At 42.2% G+C, this 25,802-nt stretch overlaps 1 protein-coding gene and 1 long non-coding RNA gene across 26 annotated transcripts in view; one reads left to right on the top strand and one right to left on the bottom strand.

The window, feature by feature from the left end:
- Window positions 1-6,979: 6,979 nt before the first annotated feature.
- LOC120025321 (CUGBP Elav-like family member 1) overlaps window positions 6,980-25,802 on the bottom strand; it is a 53,687-nt gene continuing 34,864 nt past the window's right edge. For 3 of the 25 annotated variants that reach the window (XM_038969819.1, XM_038969822.1, XM_038969836.1), the window contains 8 exons: window positions 24,417-24,578; window positions 16,008-16,086; window positions 14,985-15,155; window positions 14,614-14,730; window positions 14,300-14,500; window positions 13,004-13,147; window positions 12,716-12,889; window positions 6,980-9,340 (listed from right to left, as the gene is read on the bottom strand). In XM_038969819.1, the coding sequence (XP_038825747.1) occupies window positions 12,762-12,889; window positions 13,004-13,147; window positions 14,300-14,500; window positions 14,614-14,730; window positions 14,985-15,155; window positions 16,008-16,086; window positions 24,417-24,578 (1,002 nt within the window). In that variant the 3' untranslated portion in view covers window positions 6,980-9,340; window positions 12,716-12,761. Of the gene's footprint in view, window positions 9,341-12,715; window positions 12,890-13,003; window positions 13,148-14,299; window positions 14,501-14,613; window positions 14,731-14,984; window positions 15,156-16,007; window positions 16,087-24,416; window positions 24,579-25,802 lie in introns of those variants that run through there. The other 22 variants (XM_038969825.1, XM_038969820.1, XM_038969829.1 and 19 more) reach the window with 22 other exon arrangements.
- LOC120025323 lies at window positions 9,318-21,017 on the top strand. The gene is made up of 3 exons (XR_005472984.1): window positions 9,318-9,555; window positions 20,697-20,854; window positions 20,978-21,017. It is a non-coding gene; the product is annotated as an uncharacterized LOC120025323 (long non-coding RNA).

Here is a 25,802-nt window from a genome sequence, read left to right as displayed (position 1 = left end):
TTCCAAAATAAATACATTAAAAACTATATTTTTGTAGGTTCCCATGAGGACTTTTCCAAGCCTCTCAACACTTTGGCAAAAACAAACAGAACACAGTGTCTGTAGACACCTCTGTGGAAAAGCAACAGCTCATTGTTTTTTAGGAGGGACTACCAGTTGGTCAAATAATGAAAGTCACAGTGGGGTGCCAAAACACAGTTGGCTGTGAACTGTCTATTTACAGTTTAATATTACTGTATTGAATGGCCATTTCCTTGTCAAGATTGTGTGACATCTTTTTTTATATGCATTGGCAGAGATATTTATAATAACAGAAGCAGACTCCAGTGCTGCAACCATTGAAATACCTGTCCTGTCACACCCTGATGTTTCACCTGTCTTTGTGCCTGTCTCCACCGCCCTCATTATCCCCAGTGTATTTATACCTGTGTTCCCTATTTGTCTGTTGTCAGTTCGTTTTGTTTTGTGAGTTTGTTCGTTTGTCAACTCGTTTTATTTTCCCCTTGCTCCTGTCTGTTCTAGTTCCTGTTTTAAAAAAAATCCCGGTTTTGACCTTTCTGCCTGCCTGCCGTTCTGTACCTTGCCACACCACACTGGACTATTGACCCCTGCCTGCTCTGACCTTGAGACTGCCTGCCGTTCTGGACCTTTTGAACCCTATCTGGATTACTGACCTCTGCCTACCCCTGACCTGTCATTTTGCCTGCGCCTGTATTAGTAATACATTTTTGTTACTTCGACACTGTCTGCATCTGGGTCTTGAAATGTGATAGTACGAACTGGCCATGATTGACCCAGCAGACTCGGACCAGCATCGCAATGCCATCTCCTGCCAAGGAGCCACCATTGGAAGGCACGAGGAGACCTTGGCCGAACGCCATGACCAAGCATTGAACACATTTCTGGAGCAATTCCGCGGGTTGTCTATTAGGCAGCCTACCACAAAGGTAACCTCCCAGCCCCTCAGTAACCCGGCTGTTAGCAGTGCCGTCACCCCGGTTTCCCGGGAGTCCACTTACCTCCCCCGGAACGCTTCGATGGAGAATCGGGCACCTGTTGGGCGTTTCTCGCTCAGTGTTCCCTCATCATCGAGCTGCAGCCCTCCTCCTTCCCCTCAGACCACTCTAAGATAGCGTACCTCTTCGCGCTGCTGTCCAGTAGGGCTCTCGCCTGGGCTGCAGCAGTATGGGCACAACAGTCGGCCGTATGTCTGGAGGAGTTTGTGGCGGAGGTAAAGAAAGTTTGAGGCTCCATTGTCCGGGAGAGAGGCTGCCCGGAAGTTACTCCAACTTTGGAAAGACTCCCGCAGTTTGGCAGACTATGCGGTGGATTTCCGGACGTTGGCAGCTGAGAGTGCCTGGAACCCGGAAGCGCTGTTCGACATGTTCCTGCACAGAGTATCGGAGGAAGTAAAGGACGAGCTTGCAGCCCGGGTACTACCGACAGATCTCGACACGCTCCTCGTCTTGACCATTCGGATCGATGGGCGACTATGGGAACGAAGGAAGGAGAGGAGAGTTGATTCCACCTCGCCTCTAAGGCATCCCGGAAGTCCACAACGGCTCCGTTCCCGAGAGAACCAGAGGCTACCCGAGTTCTTCCGAAGACTGCCGATTCACCTCTTCCCGAGCCACCTCTTCCCGAGCCTATGCAACTAAGCAGAGCATGGCTGTCTCCAGCTGAACGGCTATACACTAAGAGTTGCCTGTATTGCGGGACTACTGGTCATTTCATCTCCACCTGTCCACTAAAGGACCAGGCTCACCAGTAGGAGCGAGTACTCTGGTGGGCCATACGGAGAACTTTTCATCTCCCCTTACTCACACCTCTTTTCAAGCCATTTTGCTGTGGAGGAACCAGTCAATCTCTCCGGAAACTCATCGACTCTTGAACGCTACCCGGGCTTCCGAGCTGGACATCCCCACCCAGCCCCTCTCCATTCCCTTGGATGTTAGAGTGCTGGAAGGGCGCTCTATAGGCTGGGTCACCCACAATACCACCCCCATCAACCAACGTGGGTCAGGGAACCACAGCGAGATGATTCAATTCCTGCTCAATAAATCTCCTCAGTTTCCCGTGGTATTGGGATTCTCCTGGTTCCAGCGACACAATCCCCTCATTGACGGGTCTGCTGGTGCCATCATTGGCTGGAGCCCGTTCTGCCACGCCAGTTGCCCCGGACCTCTCCGTATTTTCCATGGAGTACTAGGACCTTCGGGAGGTGTTCAGTAATGCCCGGGCCACTTTGCTTCCGCCGCACCGACCATATGACTGTGGGATTGACCTTTTCCCAGGCACCACTCCGCCCCGGGGACGACTGTACCCTGTCGGGTCCGGAGAACAAGCATATGGAGACCTACATTGAGGCCTCCCTAGCTTCAGGGTTCATTAGTCCTTCTGCCTCCCCCGCCGGCGCAGGGTTCTTCTTTGTGGAGATGGACAAAACCCTGCGCCCGTGCATCGACTACCGTGGTCTCAACGACATCACAGTGAAGAACCGCTACTCGCTACCACTCATCTCCTCGGCCTTCGAGCCACTCCAGGGGACCACCGTGTTCTCCAAGCTGGAACTACGGAACGCCTACCACCTGGTGGGTATACAGGAAGGGGACGAGTGGAAGACTGCCTTCAACATGGCCAGCGGTCACTACGAGTATCTTGTCATGCCATTTGGCCTTACCAACGCCCCTGCTGTGTTCCAGGCTCTGGTTAATGATGTGGTCCGTGACATGTTGAACCGGTTCGTCTTGGTCTACCTCGATGACATCTTCATCTTCTCTCGCTCCGCCCAAGGACACGTGCTCCACGTCCGACATGTTCTCCAACGCCTCCAGGAAAACCAGCTTTTTGTAAAAGCAGAAAAGTGCAAATTCCATCGCTTCACCATCCCCTTTCTGGGTTACATCCCTGCAGGGAGTGTGCAGATGGGTCCCGGGAAGGTGAGAGCGGTGGTGGATTGGCCCCAGCCTATGTCCAGGGTGCAGCTGCAACATTTCCTGTGATTCGCCAACTTGTATCATCGAATACGCCCGCAACACCCTTCCTTGCTCTGCCACGGGTCTATCGCCCTTCGAGTGTTCCCTGGTGTATCAGCCCCCGCTCTTCCCTGAGCAGAAGAGGTCGGCATACCTTCGGCCCAGATGTTTGTCCGCCGCTGTCTTCGTACCTGGAAGAGACCCCGGTCGGGCCTTCTCAAGACCACCTCCAGGTATCGACGACAAGCGGATCGCCACCGGACCCCGGCTCCCCGGTATCGTCTCGGGCAGAAGGTATGGCTGTCCACCCAGGATCTGCCCCTCTGGGTGGAATCCCGCAAACTCTGGTTTATCGGCCCTTTCCCCATCTCCAAGGTCATTAGCCCCTCTGCTGTTCATCTTCTGTTGCCCCGTACACATCCCACTTTTCATGTGTCCAGAATTAAACCCATGTCTCACAGCCCTCTGTCTCCTGTTTCCATTGTCTGGTGTAGGGGGTGATATGAGACATAATTAAGCCTTACCACTGTGTGGCTGTCGCCTACCATTGAACGTCTGACTGACATGACACCAACGCCTTACTAACATCTGCGTTACATCTGCGTGTAACTAACATGTCGTCATATCAATGCCTTACTAACGTCTGCATGTTAATGAAAGTCATAAGGTGCATAGGTTATATTAATTAAATCTCAACCATAAATGTTAGAAATGTAGTTTTTCCCGTGCAAGCCGACATTCCGAAGTCGCCTCCTTAAGTTACAGTGTAGCTGTAGCCTATGGCTTGTGTATTTCCTATTATCGCTAATTGCCTAGAAAAGTTTATGTACAGTCTATAGGTAATCTGTCTTTCCCTCAACACCTCACGGCATGGTTTATAAGAGCGGATATCGACTCTGCCACTCAAGCATGCTTTTGGGGCACAGTCGACTTCGGGCTAGAAGGTTGAGGGTTCGAGACCTGCTCCCTGCTGTTTCATTGCAGTATGTATATGATTACTGCCGCTAGGGGGAGCTGTTACATCAATGGAGTGAGTGAGATCGTGATGTCTTGGAGATTTCTTCAATCTTCTTCAAACAAACTTTTCTCCGTCTCATCATTTTACCCTATTAATTCAGGTATGTAATGTGCAAAAGTGCAATATGACTTAAAATATTGAGGTAACATGGTTAGTTACATAGTGCATGAGTTTGGTGAGGTTTGAAGGCAGTTGAAGAGAGTTTTAACCGAGTGAAAAACTGGTTGGTATTTTCCCAATTGTAAGTAATGGAGTTAGGTTAAGAGAAGGGATTAAGATGGCGTCCGACCTTTCTGTACTTTTTCCCCAACGGTTTAGATCAATTTGTTTTATTTTCTATGAACAAAGGCTCAGTTTACTTTAGGTAATATACATAAATATGCGATGTCACGATAAAATGTGTTTGTATGAAAATAGCATTTAACAGTTCGCTATCTTGATGCTAACCAAATTTAGCTTGGATAAGCGCTAGCTAGCTCTAGGCTAGTTGGTTTTAGTCAATGTCAGCTTACATGTTAGTGATTAATGTAATGGTTGTAGCATTGTTTTGCATAGACCTCCAGCAATTTAAAAAATATATATCGAAATTGACACTGATAGTATAGTGTGTTACATATATTTATATACTAGGTGGTTCGAGCCCTGAATGCTGATTGGCTGACAGCCGTGGTATACTTAAGCAGTAAGGCACGAGGGGGTGTGGTATATGGCCAAAATACCACGACTAAAGGCTGTTCTTATGCACGACGCAACGCAGAGTAAATTGTAACGTATCCCTTGATGGTATTTGTTAGCTCAACATTGTTGTAACATAGGACATATAGATATATATTTAACCACAAGGGTGTACTAATGAGCTATTTCAGTGTAGATAAGGGAAGGCCTGCTTAAATGAAAACATGCCAGCCAGACAAGCCAGGGTATGAATCAAATGTAATTGCATATGAACGGAGTGGAAATTAGCTGACTTTGTGATCTGTAAAGTAAGTAAGATTAATGTGTGGGGGGGGCATAGAAATTATATTTTTTACCCTGATGCCTGTTTATTCATAAAAAGCAGATTGTGGTAAATAACATTAATCGCAATGGTTAGCCTATTCAAATTAATTGGGGGAAAAAAGCTTATTAATAGGAATACATTTAGCCTAATTGGTAACAAATATGACATGGGGGAAAGACAGGATTCTAGTCAGGCTTTTGTTTGTCAAATCCAGATTAAATATAGGTCTTCATGTGTATCAAATCTGTGGGTGATTGTGGGCTAAATCAATGACAAACAGCTGAAATGTTCAGGCTTCATCATGATCTGGGATCAAAACAGGCGTTCTCGGTTCGGTTTAGGCTAAGGTTATGCAAAAGAACGCAACTGCACTGAAATGAATAGCCTGATTCAATTGGATTCTCCAGAATAATACTTGTTTTTATCGGTTAAACTGTTTGGTCTACGCATAGACCCATAACGATTCTAACTTTTTGGTATTTTGCTGTAGGCATAGCCTACCACTATTATTTTAAATTGCGGAGCATTTACTAAACAAACCACATTTTCCTGTGATGTTGAGGCTGAGCAAGACCTTTGACTGTGGAAATAATCGTAGATCGCTTTATATAATCTGGACCGTTGTTTTCCTATGGCTAAGCAAATAAGGGGTAGCATATGCTTTCTGCCCGTCTCTATAACAACGGTTAGACCTATATCCTCACATACCCCCTCAATTCGAACCCTGCTTTTAACCATAAGACATCTCCACAGAAATGTATAGCCTAAGGATTGCATGGTGACAGTGATTGTGTCTGTTAATCCGGTAAACTGGGAAGTGGGGGGGAAAAAACGAGGTCAAATCATGACAGTGATTTTCAGGTCAAAGAGATGCCAGAGTTTCTGAATTGGAATTCCGAGTTGGATGACCGTTCCAAAAAAAATATCCCAGTCTGAGCTCGTTTTATTCCAAGTTCCCAGTTGTCTTGAACACACTGAAGTCGGAAGTCAGAGATTGACGAGTTCTGAGTTGTTTTAAATGCGCCACTAGAGACCAAGCTACCTCTTATTCTGAATAGGGCTACCTCCAACAAAGAAGCCCTTGTGTCTGTATTGATGTGAGAAATAGGCATATCTACACAGTAATGGTGGCTGGCTGCGATATCAACTACCAACATAATTTTTGTATTGAGGCGGTATGCCTATTTTAGAAATCATGTACATTTATAAGGCATTCATGGTGAGATCTTTAATAATTAAACTAAACAGACACTTAAACTAACGTAACGCGTAACACACGTAGACGTTAAGGCGTTCATGGTAAGATCGTTCATAATAAACTGACAAGCAAACTGACACGTGACATGTTACACGACGTGAACACATCTACATGACATGTCACGACGCGAACACTACGTCTACATGTTATGTACGTGTCACGTGACGGGAACATGTTGGCAGTTTGCCGCCTTAGAAAAAATCTTGTGTCCATTGACAGTCCATGTTAATTCATGGTGGTATTTTATGGCACTAGGAAGACATTAGGTGACTTCGTGAGGTGGCAGTAGCTTCACGAGACTTAATTTCAGCCCTTATCACCCGCCATAGTCTAGCCTTGCGTGCCAGTCCTCTCTAGGTTGTCCAATGGTAATCATAATAGAGGCTATACTCATGCCACGTAGGATCGTCAGACACGCAGCAGGTGAATGGGCTTATTTTAGGCCTAAATTGAAAAGGTTTCCTGCTTTTACAAATTACAGTAAATCAAGATACCAGCAGGTATCCCCACCTAAAGAATTTAGCTACACTTGCAGTTGAGGGATGACAGGCTCTCAACAGGGATCTGTCAGCTGTGATGCAGCGGTGTTCCCCTACCCTGAAATGTGCTTTGATGCAAGCAAAAATAATTATGTTCTTAAGGAAATGTACCTTTTCTAGTTGACTCACATATTTCAACACATTATGCCTTAATATTTCCTTTAGAGAAAAGGGCAAATAGTCAGACAATTTTAATATTAATTTTTTAACATTTTAATTGTACATAAACAAACCAACCAAATAGGATCACAATTTTGGCTCACAAAACAACTGCTTATTGAGTGTGCACTTAGCTTCACGCCTGTGGAGACAAGTGTTATCCTTAAATCAAAAACATTTAAGACAATATTGAACTGAAATTATTAAAAAAGCAACTGTTCTGGCCATCTAATAAATTCAGCAATGTCTATGCCTCACAGCAAAATCACAACATTGTAAAACAAAACAAAAATATATAGAAAGAAAAGCTTTTAATTGAATTCAACGAAAGGCGACTTCACAGAATTGCATTCTTATCAATTAATATTACAGCTGTACAGACTAAGGTTTGGTCATGTGGCAACTAAGCTCTACATGTTTGAACTTTCTTGAATTTCAATGTCACATTGTGAAATATAATAACTTTGTTCTAGTAGAAAAGGCAACTGTACAAACCAAATGTTCAATAGAAAATCAGTCACTTTGTACCAATAATAATGCAAAAAATATCCAACAGGTTTGTTTTTTAGGATCACATTTAAACTCAGACCTAGCAGCTGACAAATCTGGAAATACAATCTGTCACATAATATTAAAATTAAATGAACCCAGTCAATCCAATGTGTCTTTTTTTTCTGCAGGTCAATTCATTTAAGGAGAATCCATCCAACCCATTTTTGTTGAACAATGGGAGATCAATAACCCAGAGAAGTGGTTTTTAATGGTGAAAATAATTAAAGGGTAGTTCTGAGTACAGAACATGTGACAGTTCTATAATGTGGTTAGAGGTTCCATTTCTAAAACCCAATCCTGGTTTGAGAAGAGGGCCCTGATGTTAAACAGGGATGGAGCCATGTTTTAACTACTGCAAAGACAATGGTTTGTATACATGTGGACCACTGAAATGATGACAGTAGAAAGGATTCATATTTCCCAAGTAAAGCAAATTGATGACATTAACGCACAACGACACACATTTAACATGCCTAAAGTTATCAGACAAACTCAGGTCAGATAAAGCATCACTTCACATGCTACACACTGTGCCAATGCAATACAACTATATTAAAGACACAGTATGCTAATAAAAAACAGTTCTATCTGGGAGTAAAATACAAAGTTTATCAGGAACTGCATGAAAAAGGAAGTGTTTAGCCTTTATTATGAGAAACAAAAACACTCCCAACAGAATTAATCCCAAAGTTGAAACAAATAAGCCTTTAACGGCACATGCTTTCTAACCTGGTTTTATCTAGTTTGGGGAATACTTGTACTACAGAAAAATCCAAATAATTCCAACACCTAACTTCACCTCAAGTCCTAATATAAAAATAGGGGTCTCTAAAATCAGTCTAAACACACACACACGAAAACCTACGAGGTACAACCCATCACATCAACGTTGAAAAAGAAACCAACCCCTACTTTTGTTGCCCAGATCTTAACTTCAAAGGGCAACGTGTAAGAGATAAATGTGACCACCAGCATCGTTTGGCACTAGTTTATTCATAACTTTTTTTAGTCTATTAAAAAAGTCAATCACATTTTGCTGAGGATTTCAGTGCAGTTACAAAAAAATGAGCATGCTAAATATATATAACTGAAAAGAAACTCAATTCTGCTCATTTTTTATATTTTATTATTCAGACTAAGGATGATTTCCACACAAAAGGAAATGAAAACATTATGTGCCTGTGATGACTACACACACTGAAAGACAAAAACGGTGATTCAAGTGTATATCGTTGTCACTCATTAGAAACTCCCCAAAAATTACCCTCATACCAACTAACCTAACACAAAATTACAAAGTCATCCCCAGTTCAGCAAAATATGACCAAAGACATCCTAAAAAAGCTTAGAACTTACAAGAGAAAAAACACCCACACGCAAAAGTAGTTTCTATAAATCGATTGGTTGCTTTCAGACACAAAACAAAAACGTAGTGTGGGGGGCGCTAGGAAGACCGCTCAAAACATAAAGGGAAAAATAAACGAGTTTCCTATTAAAGGTAAAATTAAACAAAAAATAAACCGATTTGGAAAAATCTAGTGGTTATGTCAGTAAGTTCTCGAAAAATAGATTCTCTTTTTTGCTTGTAACAACTCATGTAGCTTTATACATTTATTTTCTTGGCAGTCTTTCTAGCGCACCCTATTGGCAGCACAAAGGACAAAAGAGAAACAGAACAAACAAAAACATTTTCCAATAAACACCAAAAGCTAACAAAATGTCAAAAAAGGTGAACATTTCAAGCGGCATAGAAGTGCAGAGGACAACGAACTGGACGATGAACTTTTGACGTCACATCAACATGCTAGGCAAACGATGAACAAACGGGCACGAAGATATCTAGAATAAAACAAAACAGGGAGACAAACTTAGGTTAAAGCAACAACGGAAAAAGGAGAGGGAAGAAAAAAGAAAATCATAAATGATTATCTTTGCATGGGGAGGGGAGGGGGTCACTACCAGATACACAATCTAAACACAGAACATTTAATGTGAGACAGAAGAGGCGAAAGGACAGAGGGGGAACACAAGCAACATGCGAACAGAGAATTGAGGTGAGAACTTACAGGACACAACACCGAGACACCACACTGACTGCCTACTACTGTACAGTCAACATTTGTGACTTAGTATTACGTTTGAGGACTTTTAATACAGTAGTCGAAAATATAAAGGAAAATATATAAAATGATCAGTAATATTCCAATTTCAGGAAATAATCCTCCCAAGGGGTTTAGCTCCATCTGTCCCAATGTGCTTTTTAAAAATATTTTCTTACTGATTGTAAAAATAGCAATTTCTTGCTATTCATTGCTTGTAATGATAGTCACCTGGGTTACGAGCCAGCAATATTAGATTAATTGTGCTTTGCTAGAATGATCTGGGAGAGCTGATTGTCAACTAATCTCAGTCAACATTTCTCTTGATTGTGTGCTTCATCTGTTCATAATTCCATCATATGCAATGCAATACAGCTAAATTACATCCACAGCAAAGGAGCTTTTCGAGAGCACAATACAAAAGTGAGTGAAGTACAGTATCTGTACTTTAAGTGGCAAGGAGGTAACTTTCTTTTTAAATAAGGCAGTTTGTCAATACAATAAAGAAAGCGTAAGTAAAGACAGCGCAAACAAACTGAAGACAATTTATAAAACAAATGAGTAAAAACGTTTAAGCTATAACACTTTAAGACTACATTAGTCTGTTTCACATTATAAACAAAACAGCTTTTCTGTGAGTGTTTGGCATCTTCGAGTTCTCTCTACCATAATCTGCTGCTATTCTTAAGAATTACACTTCTGTACGCTTACGCAAAATGATGCCTTTCATACAAAGCAAAACTATGAGATGTACAGCAACGTTTACAGTGATGGTTAAGTTCATGTACAACAACTATGTGCACCCATCAGTTGAGATTCAGTCTTTGGACTTATTTTAATGGCAGCAAATACCCTGGACTTAACCTTACAGTAACCCTGCTTAAGCCTATTTTCTCAGTTGGTATTGTTATGCACATGGAAATTATAGTTAAATAGGCACACATCTAGGTTGAACTCAAGTAAAATATTGATTTTCCCTATAATATATTCCATTCTTAAAATGCAAGGGGACTACAGTTTCGAAATCTTTAGCAACTGGCAAATCCTACTCACTGACCATACAACATTTTCACTTGTTGCACATTAACAATAAACACTTGAATAGGGATACACAGGTCAGTAGTTTAACCCTCACATATTTAAATGTAGCAACCAACGTCACATTAGGATTCTACAAAATACTGTTGAATATTCTTGAAACAATCATTTCAATTCAGAGAAATAATGTAGGCAATAAATAGTTCCCGACACTCGGGAGAAGTATAAAACCTTTATAAAAATAGAAAAGGCATAATAGTTTTGTAATATACATCATCTGGACAATTGCTTCTTTCCATTTCTATAAAACACTTTATAAGATAATGGAAGTCTAAGAAACGGATTACTGTGTTTGTTGTAGTGATTAACATTTATTTAACGTCGCCAATCATGAAATGCTAGCGTTTTTAGTTAATAAACACACACACACTGGAGTAAAAATCTGCAGGGATGCCAGTATTTTGAGGGAGTAGTCTCATCTAACCAGCTCTGAGAGGTAGAGCAGACTACTTGAACTGCGGATGATGAATAATTACAAAACATTTTGGTTAACGAGAGAAAAAATTTAAATACAAATCAATTATACTATCTAATTAGAGCATTATTTTTGCATCAGTAATTAGTAGAGCTGATTGGATAATTTAGGATGAATCTGACAAATGTTAACTTCGAAAAGTCCCAATGTTGCTCTTTTCCAGGACACTCGATTGCCGCAAGCCTAAAATTCCAAGTGATATTCCATTTAGTGTTAGAAGTAGGACGGATGTTCTACTTGAACTGACAGCTAAAAACAGAAAGGAAATAGATTTAATGTGAATTTTTCTAAATGGGGCGGAATGCTCGTTTGAAGTTAAAGATAATGGGAGAGTAGAGACTAAGTTATTGCCGCTATTAAAGTCACTGTTCCTCACATAAAAGACGACATGTGAAGGGCAGCATTAGACAGAAGGCCAAATGTACACATCTGACAGATGGGGAATAAAATGACTTAAGCCAGATGACATCATAGTGGCTGTGTTAATTAAAACTTAAAGTAGGACCCAATTACTCCCCCCTTCACACACATACACAGCACAGTATTTGTTAATGACGCAGGACCCCATATTCTCTCTCAGATATTCAATTGAAAAAAAGGGTGAAATATTTCAGATAAGCTACACTACATGCCTAAAGCAAGGGTGTGGCGTTGTGACATTGTCCTGAGACCAATCAAGAGGTTGGCAAGTTAAATATCTCACAAAAGCAGTCCAGGCAATACTGCTGACGTCTTACAAATCAATTCATTCAGAGTTGTAAAAAACTATATTTTGCTCCAAAGTATGTTGAGAACAGAAATTCAAGCTTCTTGTTGGTTAATTAATAAATAAATAAATAAACAAACAAACAAAAATAATGAGTAAAAGCCTACTGTATGCAATGTATTCCTGGTACAGCATCACAAATAGACTTTTCAGGCAACTTATAAATAAAACAAATTTTTAAAAATGGCTCATCTACTGGAGTGAAGTCAGATCTTGCGTACATGTAGATAATTGCAGTTGGCAAACAGCTATTGTTTTCTTGCCATTATCCGGTGCATGGCATGTCCATCCTCATTTCAAAAAGGCAGTTTTCTGGAAGGCTCTGCATGACGCATCAGAGCGTTTAAGAACGCAACCGTGGGGCTGGTTTGGTTATGATGGGATTAATTTGGAGTTGGGTCAGGGGGCATGATTAGGTGGTGGTGGGAGCAGGGGTAAAAATCAAGGGGATATTTTGGCAACTGGCTGTCATTGTGCAACATCATTATGACTTAACTTTACACAGCAAACTAATGACACCTTAAAATGAACAAATACAATTATGTTTAAAAAAGAAACATTCTAAAACAAAAACAGAATGTAAGTATCCAGTTTCAGTTGAGCAACATCCTTTTGCATGTTGTTTTTGTTTTCTGCTTGCGTTTGTTAATACAGAGAATAAAAAGGAGTGACCCCAGCAAAGTGGTAATCTTGAAATGCGCAAAGGGAGAGGGAAGAATGAGGAGAGGGTAGGGGTTTGCAGCAGGGTTTTAGTTTCTTATTCACACTCCACTTACCAGAAAAAAAAATATTTCCTAACCAAGTCCAATTGAGAGAAAGCATTCAGTATGGCTTGCTGTCATTTTTGGATCTCTTCAGCTGCACCTTTAGTCGCTTCATGCCAATTTGGAAACCGTTCATCGACTGAATGGCGGCCTGGGATGAGACTGGATTGTCGTAACTCACAAAGCCTGTAAGAGAGTCCAGATAAAAGTCGTATGCAAGATACAAATCAATCCTTACCTTCATAATAAGAACACACTATATACACAGTGATGTGCTGTTTTCCCCATCCTCCAGCTTACCAAAACACTTGCTGAGGTTGGTCTGCTTGTCAATGAACACCTTAGCGGAAATAACGTTGCCAAAGGGCATGAACATCTGGAGCAGGTCCTGGTCTCCAAACTCCTGGGGGAGGTGGTAGATGAACAAGTTGGCTCCCTCAGGGCCTTAAGTGAGCAGAGCAGGAAATCATGTATTACAATGTCTGACACAACAAGATGGTAATGAATACAACTAAGCCAGAGGCAACAATTTTGGTTTTGACAGACTAACAGCATTTCAAAATGTTATCTGAGGAGCCTTCTGATACGGATTTATGCTAATTTTAAAATGACATTTTCTACAACAAGTACTGTCAGTGGCGGTTCAAGCTTGTATGGCTCCCTGGGCGAACCCCCCCCCCCCCCCCCCCCCCATTTGTGTTGATTTTGCACTCAAGCGTCAATACATTACCCATCCCCCAACACTGTCAACCAAGAGTCAAGACTAAACCAATTCACCTTGGTGGTGTGCAGACTGGTTTAATATTATTCTTAACGATTTCACACAAACCAGAAAAAATTAACTATATATTCACAGTATTATGAATGAATTGTGGTATATTTGGTAGCATTTCGTAGTGTGATTGATTTTACTAATTGCATTACTACTGTACAAAGTTAGAGGTGTGCTATTTGATAGATTACCCCACCACCCTACTTCAGGGTTCCAGGGGGGAGCCCTGAGGTCAACCTACCCCCGCCCCATCTCATACTTCTGAGTGGGAGACCTTCCCAGGCAGTAGCCTGCCTAGCTCACAGACTAGAATCAGGGTGCCCACTCCGACAAGGTCAATTGACCCACAGCCCCACACGGTGACATGATATCATTGTCGTGACGTGCAAAAGAGTGACAGAAAACCGATCGCGCAAATGTCACCATTCTGATTTTTTGGGGGCGGGCGCCCCGTGCCGACCACGGCAAGATGCCGCCTATACCTAAATCCGCCACTGAGTACTGTGAAAACATTTCAGAGTGTTGCAATTAAATCTTACCCGTGCTCCGACTGTCACTTGCTGTTGCAGCATATTTAAAACAAGACAGAACCCTCAGCAGGTGACAATACATATTTTCACCAATATCCCACACTAAGGTCACATCAAAAATGATGTAATCTATAACTAAGCTCTTAATATCCCTTCCACTAGTACTACAATCAAACATCAATCACAGCGTAGCACGTGATCCCTGTAGAGCAGACATTTCAGTTAACACAAATCTCCCTATCCCCACACCCCCAGTCAAACCCTTTCATGCCCCATCTCTATCCCCCTACTTGCCTTCCTTCTGGCTTCCTGCAGCACTGACACTCTGTTGGGAGAGCAGGCTCTGGTTGTAGAGGCTGGGGAGGGCAGCAGCAGCGTACTGCTGGATCCCAGAGTAGGCCTGGGTAAGGGCCTCCATGGTGCTACCAGTTCCGTTCGACATGCCCCCGCTGCCTAGACCGCCGTTCAGGGCTGCCATCCCTAGACACAGGAGCTCTGTTACAAGATTAGGGCTAGAATACCTTGTATATGTATCATGCACTCTTAAAATTTGAGGTAATATATTTGTGGTAAATTAATGAATACAAATATGTTTTGAGTCTGCTAACCTGCAAGCGAGCCCATGTTGAGGCCGGCTCCAGCCCCTGCAGCCAAAGACTGCAGCGCCCCTAAGGAGGCCATGGCGTTCATTGAGTTGTTGTTACAGGAGGTGGGTGACGATCCTGCTGTGGAGATGAGTCAACCCCAAAACATTTAATCACTTGGAGGAAAACGCCACCATTTGACTACGCTAGTAGGACTTCAAAGTCTTAATTCACAGACCAGGGAACATAAAGCAGAGACTAGGGATGGGAAGGCAACAGGAGGAAAGGTAAATGAGAAACAACCAACAGTGTTTACAGAGGCAAGTCAGTGGAATGAGGTTAAAGATACATACAGGTGAGGGGGGGTGGGGTGAGAGATAAAAAGCGGGACCAACCCTTGTAGGCGTCCCATGATGAGTGTGCCTGCTGTCCAGTACTCGTACCTGAGCTGGTGAGCACGCTGAGGGGACTGCTAGAGGTGGTGAGAGCGCTGCTGCCCGTGGGCGTGGCCTGTGTGGCGCTGGCCGCTGCTGCCAGGGCAGCCAGGTTCTGCATGGCATTCAGCCCTGAGACACACGCATAAGCTGCACTTAATACGGGCTATGGAACCTAGATCTCGCTTAGGGCAATATATAGGTTACACTGAGTCATGCAATCACTGTTTTTGCTTTACAACATGTGAAGCTTAAAGCAGAGAGTTGCAGGTACCTTTCCAACACAATCTGAAATGGGTGAGATGGGAGGCAAAAGTAGAAACTTAGCAGCCCATTCAATAAACACAACTAGAGCACTGGCCAAAACACACAGAAAGCAGATACAACAATGCAGTGATATGTGGGGTAAGTCAAGAAGTGGGATAATGAGCTGACTTTGGTAACGAGGTAAACAGTTTGAATCAACTCGGATGAAGTTTCAAAATGAATTTAAAGCAGGCTTTGTAAAATCTTGAACAATTGTAGCTTGCCCCATGACATACCCCGTGGTTATCATATTGGAATGATAACCAGGAATGAAAACATTAATTACTCAGTTCTTGCTATGATGAATTCGATAAGTAGCCACTCGCTGCAGCAGACACACTGCTAGAAACCAGATGAAAAAACACCAGTTTGTGTGTTAGTGTTTACGTCTGGAGTTTCCTAGTGGCAGCGCGTTTCAGCTCAAAACTCAATTCATAAATGAGGAGCCGGTTTTGAACATGGTCCCTCACCACTGCTTGACAAACACAGCACACTGAACAGATTACTTGGGAGTTCAGACATGCAGAGAATGACGCACTCAGCAGTATCAATAACGCACATCTTCACCAGACACACTACAGGTGGCAGTTGGATGGGGGAGGAAAACACATTTAGCGTGCAGGTGTAAGAATGGAAAGGGGGGAAGGAGGAAGAGAGGTGGGAAATGTCTGTTTTTACCTGACATACCAGACATGGGATGAAGGTTGTTGAGGGCATTCCCAGAGGTGGCAGACTGCTGGAGGAGCTGTAAATAAAGCTAGACATTACACCAAAACAGAGAACACAAAAGGGTCAGGACTGCATCCGGGACTGTGCTTTCAGGAAAGAAATCGCAGAGAGAGAAAAAAAGGTAAAGTGGGTGAGTAGGACAGATGAAGGGTAAAAGGACAGGAAAGAGTGGAGGTGTAAATGTTGGTGATAAAGAGAGGGGAAGAATCACAGAGAAAATTAGAAGGTAAAAAACAAATCCAGAGAAAACATGACGCTGGGAAACAGTGAGTGGGATGAAATGAGAGTTAAGAGGATTTAAATGGAAGGCAAGACAGCGAAGAAAAGGAAGAGGTTGGAAGATTTTCACAGCACACCCATGGAGCAGCACTTACATCGCAGAAAGCTCTGCCGTTTATATTGGACTGGCCACATAATTGGAGGGTCAGGAGATCCACTCCCCATTTAGAATTAAAGATGCCAATTGAAAACATCAGGTCTTTAGGCGAGTTGAGACTAGATGGCCATCCAACATAGATAATTGGAAACGATGAAAATATAAATCTCTGTCTAGAAAGACAGCAAACCAAACACAAGCAAGGAGGGAGGGAGCTGGCTGGATGCAGAAAATGCCCGACTCAAACAGAAGAAACAGATCATGTGTCTACTCTCTAAGGTCAGGGAGAATACTTACGAGGCAAAACTAACAATGTTCAATCAATGGAAACCTTATGTCAAATCAAGTCTAACAACAAATTGAAAATATGGCAGTCAATGCTCCAGAGCAGGGGTGTCAAATCGGACCGCAGGTGGTTTGTGAAAAAAAAAAAAACTAATTACGTTATTTGTCACATGCTTCGTAAACAATAGGTGTAGATTAAAAGTGAAATGCTTAATTACTTCACAACAACGCAGGGACAAATATAGAGAAATAATAGACAAGTAACAAGGAATAAATACACAATGAGTAACTATAATTATTTCGCTATATACACGGTGTACCAGTACCGAGTCGACGTGCAGGGGTACGAGGCAGATATGTAAATATAGGTAGGGATAAAGTGACTAGGCAACAGGATATATAATAAACATATGTGAGTCAAAAGAGTTAATGCAAAAGGGGGGCAACGCAGATAGTTAAACCGGAAGAGTCATTCAAAAGCATATAAAGTGATTTGACAATAGCTTTGGTCGAAAATGCAAGCCTGATGCAACCTGAGCCTGATGAGCCATACTTTAAATACATTTTATGAGCCCTACATAAAAATACATTTTTTAATCCCAAGCCCAAAAAAGCACAAATGATTGTGACGTTAGCCAATACATATGACATATAGGCGACTAAGCATTACGCACGACAGAAAAACGTAAAAGCCCATAGATGTAGCTAGCTACAATGCATTTGGAATGTATTTAGACTGCTTCCCCTTTTCCTAATTTTGTTACGTTACAGCCTTATTCTAAAATGAATTAAATAAAATGTTTTTCCTCATCAATCAATACACAATACCCCATAACGACAAAGCGAAGACAGGTGCATTCATAAGGGCCTTGGTCAGGGAGGTGACCAAGAACCCGATGGTCACTCTGACAGAGCTCCAGAGTTCCACTGTGGAGATGGGAGAAACTTCCAGAAGGACAACCATCTCTGCAGCACTCCACCAATCAGGCCTTTACGGTAGAGTGGCCAGACGGAAGCCACTCCTCAGTAAAAAAAGCCCGTTTGGAGTTTGCCAAAAGGCACCTAAAGGACTCTCAGACCATGAGCAACAAGATTCTCTGGTCTGATGAAACCAAGATTTGAACTCTTTGGCCTGAATGCCAAGCGTCACATCTGGAGGAAACCTGGCATCATCCCTACCATGAAGCATGGTGGTGGCAGCATCATGCTATGGGGATGTTTTTCAGCAGCAGGGACTGGGAGACTAGTCAGGATGGAGGCAAAGATGAACAGATCAAAGTACAGAGAGATCCTTGATGAAAACCTTCAGAGCTCTCAGGGCCTCAGATTGGGGCAAAGTTTCACCTTCCAACAGGACAACGACCCTAAGCACACAGCCAAGACAACGCAGGTGTGGCTTCGGTACAAGTCTCTGAATGTTCTTGAGTGGCCCAGCCAGATCCCGGACTTGAACATCTCTGGAGAGAGCTGAAAATAGCTGTGCAGCGACACTCCCTATCCAACTGACAGCTTGAGAGGATCTGCTGAGAAGAATGGGAGAAAGTCCCCAAATACAGGTGTGCTAAGCTTGTAGCATCATACCCAAGAAGACTCAAGGCTGTAATCGCTGCCAAAGGTGCTTGAAAAGGTACTGGGTAAAGGGTCAGAAAAAGTGGGGGGGGGGGGGGGGTGTCATACATAAATTACCAGACATAAGAAATACTGTTTTGGCTTGGTCATTATGGGGTAGTGTGTGTAGATTGATGAGGGCGGAAAAAACGATTTAATCAATTTTTGAATAAGGCTGTAACATAAAATGTGGAACAGCCCCGAAACCTGAAGGATCTGGAGAAGGTCTGTATGGAGGAGTGGGCCAAAATCCCTGCTGCAGTGTGTGCAAACCTGGTCAAGAACTACAGGAAACGTATGATCTCTGTAATTGCAAACAAAGGTTTCTGTACCAAATATTAAGTTCTGCTTTTCTGATGTATCAAATACTTATGTCATGCAATAAAATGCAAATTAATTACTTAAAAATCAAACAATGTGATTTTCTGGATTTTTGTTTTAGATTCCGTCTCACAGTTCAAGTGTACTTATGATAAAAATTAGACCTCTACATGCTTTGTAAGTAAGAAAACCTACAAAATCGGCAGTGTATCAAATACTTGTTCTCCCCACTGTATATACACACTATATATACACATACATACATACACACACACACACACACTACCAGTCAAAAGTTGGAACACCTACTCATTCAAGGGTTTCTTTATTGTTACATCAAAACAATGAATTAACACATACGGAATCATGTCGTAACCAAAAAAGTGTTCAAATCAAAATATATTTTATATTTGAGACTCTTCAAAGTAGCTGCCATTAGCCTTGACAACTTTGCACACGCTTGGCATTCCCTCAACCAGCTTCATGAGGTAGTCACTGGGAATACATTTCAATTAACAGGTGTGTCTTGTTAAGTTAATTTGTGGAATTTCTTTCCTTCTTAATGCATTTGAGCCAATCAGTTGTGTTGTGACAAGGTAGCGGGTGGTACAAAGAAGATAGACCTATTTGGTAAAATACGAAGTCCATATTATTGCAAGAACAGCTCAAATAAGCAATGAGAAACAACAGTCCATCATTACTTTAAGACATGAAGGTCAGTTAATCTGGAATATGTCAAGAGATTTGAAAGTTTCTTCAAGTGCAGTCGCAAAAACCATCAAGCGCTATGATGAAACTGGCTCTCATGAGGACCGCCACAGGAAAGGAAGACCCAGAGTTACCTCTGCTGCAGAGTTCATAAGATTTAACTGCACCTCAGATTGCAGCACAAATAAATGCTTCACAGAGTTCAAGTAATAGACATCTCAACATCAACTGTTCAGAGGAGACTGCGTGAATCAGGCCTTCATGGTCAAATTGCTGCAAAGAAACCACTGCTAAAGGACACCAATAAGAAGAGACTTGTTTGGGCCAAGAAACACGAGCAATGGACATTAGACCGGTGAAAAGCTGTACTTTGGTCTGATGAGTCCAAATTTGAGATTTTTGGTTCCAACCACCGTGTCTTTGTGAGACGCAGAGTAGGTGAACGGATGATCTCCGCATGTGTGGTTCCCACCGGAAAGCATGGAGAAGGTGTGATGGTGCTTTGCTGGTGACACTGTCTGATTTATTTAGAATACAAGGCATGCTTAACCAGCATGGCTACCACAGCATTCTGCAGCGATACGCCATCCCATCTGGTTTGCGCTAAGTGGGACTGTCATTTGTTTTTCAACAGGCCAATGACCCAACACACCTCCAGGCTGTGTAAGGGCTATTTGACCAAGAAGGAGAGTGATGGAGTGCTACATCAGATGACCTGGCCTCCACAATCACCCAACCACAACCCAATTGAGATGGTTTAGACAAGTGAAGGAAAAGCAGCCAACAAGTCCTCAGCATATGTGGGAACTCCTTCAAAACTATTGGAAAAGCATTCCAGGTGAAGTTGGTTGAGAGAATGCCAAGAGTGTGCAAAGCTGTCATCAAGGCAAAGGGTGACTACTTTGAAGAATCTCAAATATATTTGTTTAACACTTTTTTTGTTACTACATGATTCCATGTGTGTTATTTCATAGTTTTGATGTCTTCACTATTATTCTACAATGTAGAAAATAGTAAAAATAAAGAAACCCTGGAATGAGTAGGTGTCCAAACTTTTGACTGGTACTGTGTGTGAGAGATCTATCTATCTATATAACAGGATTATCTATTTTGAATGGAATTGGTAAGCAACAATTGATGAGACAGGGAAAGACTGCTCACGCGTGCATGCTCTAATTCAAGATTTGTCACATAATAGCGCCGAAGGACATAGCCACCGTTTTACAATCCCGTAACCAATTGTGCTATTGTGTATGTTTTTTCGCATTATTTCTAACTTCTTTTGTACATAATGTTTCTGCCATCGTGTCTTATGACCAAAAATAACTTCTTGATATCAGGGCAGCGATTACTCCCCTCGTACTGGAGGAATTCTTCAACGAGTCGGACGGGAAGGATTTACTCCAGACACCCGACAAGAACGTCATTCGCAGGAGGAAAAGACGGAGGTATCGTGGACGACAGTCCGGGTGCCTTGTAAGGATCCGTCGCCGAGAGGGTAATCTACCTTTACCATCAGTCTATTAGCCAACTTACAATCAATCAAAATAAAATAAACAAACTACGAGCATGTATATCCTACCAACGGGACATTAAAAACTGTAATATCTTATGTTCACAGAGTCATGGCTGAACGACGATATGATTAACATACAGCTGGCGGCTTTTAAGCTTTTTCGGAAGGATAGAACAGCGGCCTCTGGTAAGACAAGGGGCGGAGGCCTATGCATATTTGTAAACAACAGCTGGTGCACGAAATCTAAGGAAATCTCTAGATTTTGCTCACTGGAGGTAGAGTATCTCATGATAAGCCGTAGACCACACCATTCACCAAGAGAGTTTATCAACATTTTTCGTAGCTGTCTATATACCACCGCAGACCGATGCTGGCACTAAGACCGCACTCAATGAGCTGTATACGGCCATAAGCAAACAGGAAAATGCTCATCCAGAGGAGGCGCTCCATGAGGCCGGGGACTGTAATGCAGGGAAACTTAAATCCGTTTTACCAAATTTCTATCAGCATGTCACATGTGCAACCAGAGGGGGGAAAAAATAAAAAAATAAGAAAACTCCAGACACAGATACAAGTACAAAGCTCTCCCTCGCCCTCCATTTGGCAAATCAGAACATAATTCTATCCTCCTGATTCCTGTTTACAAGCAAAAACTAAAGCAGGAAGCACCAGTGACTCAGTCAATAAGAAAGTGGTCAGATGAAGCAGATGCTAAGCTACAGGACTGTTTTGCTTGCACAGACTGGAATATGTTCTGTGATTCTTCCAATGGCATTGAGTACACCATATCAGTCACTAGTGTCACGACGTGGCCCTTTTGGGTGTACATCGTGGCTCCCCCTTCTCACTCTCTCTCCCACCACAGGTTTTACAACCATCAAAAATTCCTGGTATATACTAAAGTGCCTATAAGAACATCAAATAGTCATATGAAATAGAAATCATATAGAGAGAAAAAGTCCTATAATTCCTATAATAACTACAACCTAAAACTTCTTACCTGGGAATATTGAAGACTCATGTTAAAAGGAACCACCAGCTTTCATATGTTCTCATGTTCTGAGCAAGGAACTTAAACGTTAGCTTTCTTACATGGCACATATTGCACTTTTACTTTCTTCTCCAACACTTTGTTTTTGCATTATTTAAACCAAATTGAACATGTTTCATTATTTATTTGAGGCTAAATTGATTTTATTGATGTATTATATTAAGTTAAAATAAGTGTTCATTCAGTATTGTTGTAATTGTCATTATTACAAATACATTAAACATTTGTTTTTTAATTAATAACTTTATTTTATTTATTTATATATTATTTTTTTTAATCGGTATCGAATTTTTTTGGTCCTCCAATAATCGGTATCGGTGTTGAAAAATCATAATCGGTCGACCTCTATTAAGAACACTTCCGATTGGTACTCTGAAGATTCCATTATAACAAATACGACAGACTTTGATCTCTGGTGGACAAACCAAAGACTTTGTCGACTGACTATCCAGCAGACGGACCGGCGTTGGCAGAGAGGGACAACCAAGACATACACTCGTAAATATGTCAATTGCATTTCTAAAATCCAATTGAGCAGTTGTTAGGGTGTTAAGTGTCCATATTTACGATGAAGTATTCAACTGTATGTAGTGAATCCACTCTGAGTTTGCCGCTCTTGAACCGTTCCCACCCCTTTCCTTTGTCTACCAAGCCGTCATATCAGTTTAGCCCACTAGGGACTTTTCTATCATGTCAGTAACCAATGTATGACCTATTGTGTGCGTTTATGTAATTCTGTGATTGATTAAGTTAGTTAATAAATAACTAAGCCAATTTGTATATTGCTGATTCATGATCTATGTTAGGGTTCGCGTAGATATCCATGGGTTTGTGCCATTCAGAATATGACTGATGTGATGATAATACATTAATAAGTGACTAAATCGATAAGATATGAAAATATCTGAGGAGTTATATTCGGGAAATAGAAACTCTTTCCCGTGGTGCCCAGACTTCCTAGTTAATTAAAGTTACATTAGTTTAATTGCGTAATTAAAACAGATAGTACAGAATTGATTTGATAAATTAAAAAGTCTTAATTACACCACTAAATTGCAGTTATTGATGAAGCCATCGATGACGTCGTCCCCACCGTGACCGTACGTACATACCCCAACCAGAAGCCATGGATTACAGGCAAAATCCGCACTGAGCTGAAAGGTAGAGCTGCCGCTTTCAAGGAGCGGGACTCTGACCTGGAAGCCTAAAAGAAATCCCGCTATGCCCTCCTACAAACCATCAAACAGGCAAAGCGTCAATACAGAACTTAGAATGAATCGTACTACACCGGCGACGACGCTCGTCGGATGTGGCAGGGCTTGCAAACTATTACAGACTACAAAAGGGAAGCACAGCCACGAGCTGCCCAGTGACATTGAGGGAGAGTTTGTTTACCTGGCACCACACTGCAAACTCAATATACTTTTAAATAGTGATGCACCGACATTTTTGTCCGATACTGATATTTTCCTTTGACAGTGCACAGTGCAACTGATTGTAGTGGTGTCGTGTGCATGTGCAAATTCAGAACACACAACATTCTATAATAGAACTGTGTTATTTGACATGTCAAATTTAAAGCTTATTTGACTCATCTTTTTTGACACGCAAAGATCCAAACGGCGTTAGATAGTATGTCGTGAAGCTAATGGCAGTGACGCTGTTACTGTGCAACTCCAGTAGGGCAACAGGTGTACCGGAGCTCGAACAGTCGGCGAAAGGAAACATCGCCCACGACAGAGAACGGTTGATAGTCAAGGGCAAAGAATTCCATTATCTTGGCGTTAATGGATTTTGCCTTTGAGTTGTCTCGCTGAAATGTTCTTACTCTTTCAAATGACTGCTGGACTTGTTGACTGCTCAAGCCACACAGCAGACATTGTGGGCTAGGTGCGCAATTTTGTCATGTGCCAACGTTATATAGGTATGCACGTCAGCTTTGACATTGGTTTTGCACATCGTTAAACTAGACATCGGACCGATACCGATGTTGGCATTTTTAGCTCATATCGGCCGATTCCGATATGTTCACCAATATATCGTGCATCCATACTTTTGAATCATTAAAACCAAATCGAAACTGTGTGGAAATGATAATGGACCTACATTCAATTTTGACGGCGATTAAATATTTAAATCCCTCATGAACTGTATGTAGACCGAATGCGGCCCCCAGGGCAAAATTTGTTTGACATCCCTGATCTAGAGACTGTCTAAATCAGTCTGCCAAACAGCAGTGCATTTTAATGTGTCCCAGCTGTAACCCTCATCTTTCTAGAACAAACCTGAGATTGTAACCAATTGCAACTCAAACCTTAATTTGCTTGCAAACACAAACAACAAGCTAAGCTTTGTCCTGAATACCTACCTCTGGAAATATTAACCTAAAAATCTGTCAATTTCTAAATTGGAACATTAACAAGGGCTTGAAGCCAAGCCACGGGCCTTTCCAAAGCTCCGCTGGGGATGGTGCCGGAGGTGGTGGTCACTTACTGCCAGATACTGTGGTCCCAGAGAGTTGAGCCCAGTCAGATTCCCCCACATTGAGGCAGTGTTGAGCTGCTGCATCTGCTGCTGAAGCTGCTGGGCGATGCGCTTCTGCTCCTTGTCCTTCTGCGTGTCGGCAAACTTCACTACGATGGGAGACGAGCAGCCCTAAAAAGTCGGGATAGACAGCAAATAGTGTCATTTGGAAACTATCTTCGATATTCCTCTAGCACGATAACAGCAATTTCAAAATGGCATTACTTGAGTAATGGGCCAGCCAATCATATAAGTAAGGCATAGAGGAAAAAAGCAGGTTATTATGTTATACTGAACAAAAATATAAATGCAACAATAAATGCAACAATTTCAAAGACTTGACTGTTACAGTTCATATTAGGACACGCAAAGATCCAAACGGCGTTAGATAGTATGTCGTGAAGCTAATGGCAGTGACGCTGTTACTGTGCAACTCCAGTAGGGCAACAGGTGTACCGGAGCTCGAACAGTCGGCGAAAGCAGACATCGCCCACGACAGAGACTATTGAAATAAATTAATTAGGCCCTAATGTATGGATTTCACATGACTTGGAATTCAGACATGCATCTGTTGGTCACAGATACCTTAAAAAAAAAGGTAGGGGCGTCAGAAATCAGAAATCCAGTCAGTATCTGGTGTGACCACCATTTGCCTCATGCAGCGCGACACATCTCCTTTGCATATACTTGATCAGGCTGCTGATTGTGGCCAGTGGAATGTTGTCTCACTCCTCTTCAATGGCTGTGCGAAGTTGCTGGATATTGGTGGGAAGACGCTGTCGTACACGTCGATCCAGAGCATCCCAAACATACTCAATGGGTGACATGTCTGGTGAGCATGCAGGCCATGGAAGAACTGGGACATTTTCAGCTTCCAGGAATTGTGTCCAGATCCTTGTGACACGGGGCCGTGCATTATTATGCTGAAACATGAGGTGATGGCAGCGGATGAATGGCACGACAATGGGCCTCAGGATCTCGTCACGGTATCTATGCTCATTAAAATTGCCATCGATAAAATGCAATTGTGTTTGTTGTCCATAGCTAATGCCTGCATATACCATAACCCCACCGTCACCATGGGGCAATCTGGTCACAACGTTGACATCAGCAAACCGCTTGCCCACACGACGCCGTACACGTGGTCTGCGGTTGTGAGGCCGTTGGACGTACTGTCAGATTCTCTAAAATGATGTTGGAGGAGGTTTATGGTAGCGAAATTAACATTCAATTATCTGGCAACAGCTCTGGTGGACATTCCTGCAGTCAGCATGCCAATTTCACACTCTCTCAAAACTAAAAGACATCTGTGGCATTGTGTTGTGGGACAAAATTGCACATTTTAAAGTGGCCTTT

The sequence above is a fragment of the Salvelinus namaycush genome, chromosome 30 (assembly GCF_016432855.1).
Source record: "Salvelinus namaycush isolate Seneca chromosome 30, SaNama_1.0, whole genome shotgun sequence".
In the NCBI taxonomy this organism is placed as follows: domain Eukaryota; kingdom Metazoa; phylum Chordata; class Actinopteri; order Salmoniformes; family Salmonidae; genus Salvelinus; species Salvelinus namaycush.
Note: the sequence above shows the minus strand (reverse complement) of the source record. Positions and strands in the feature narration are given on the sequence as shown.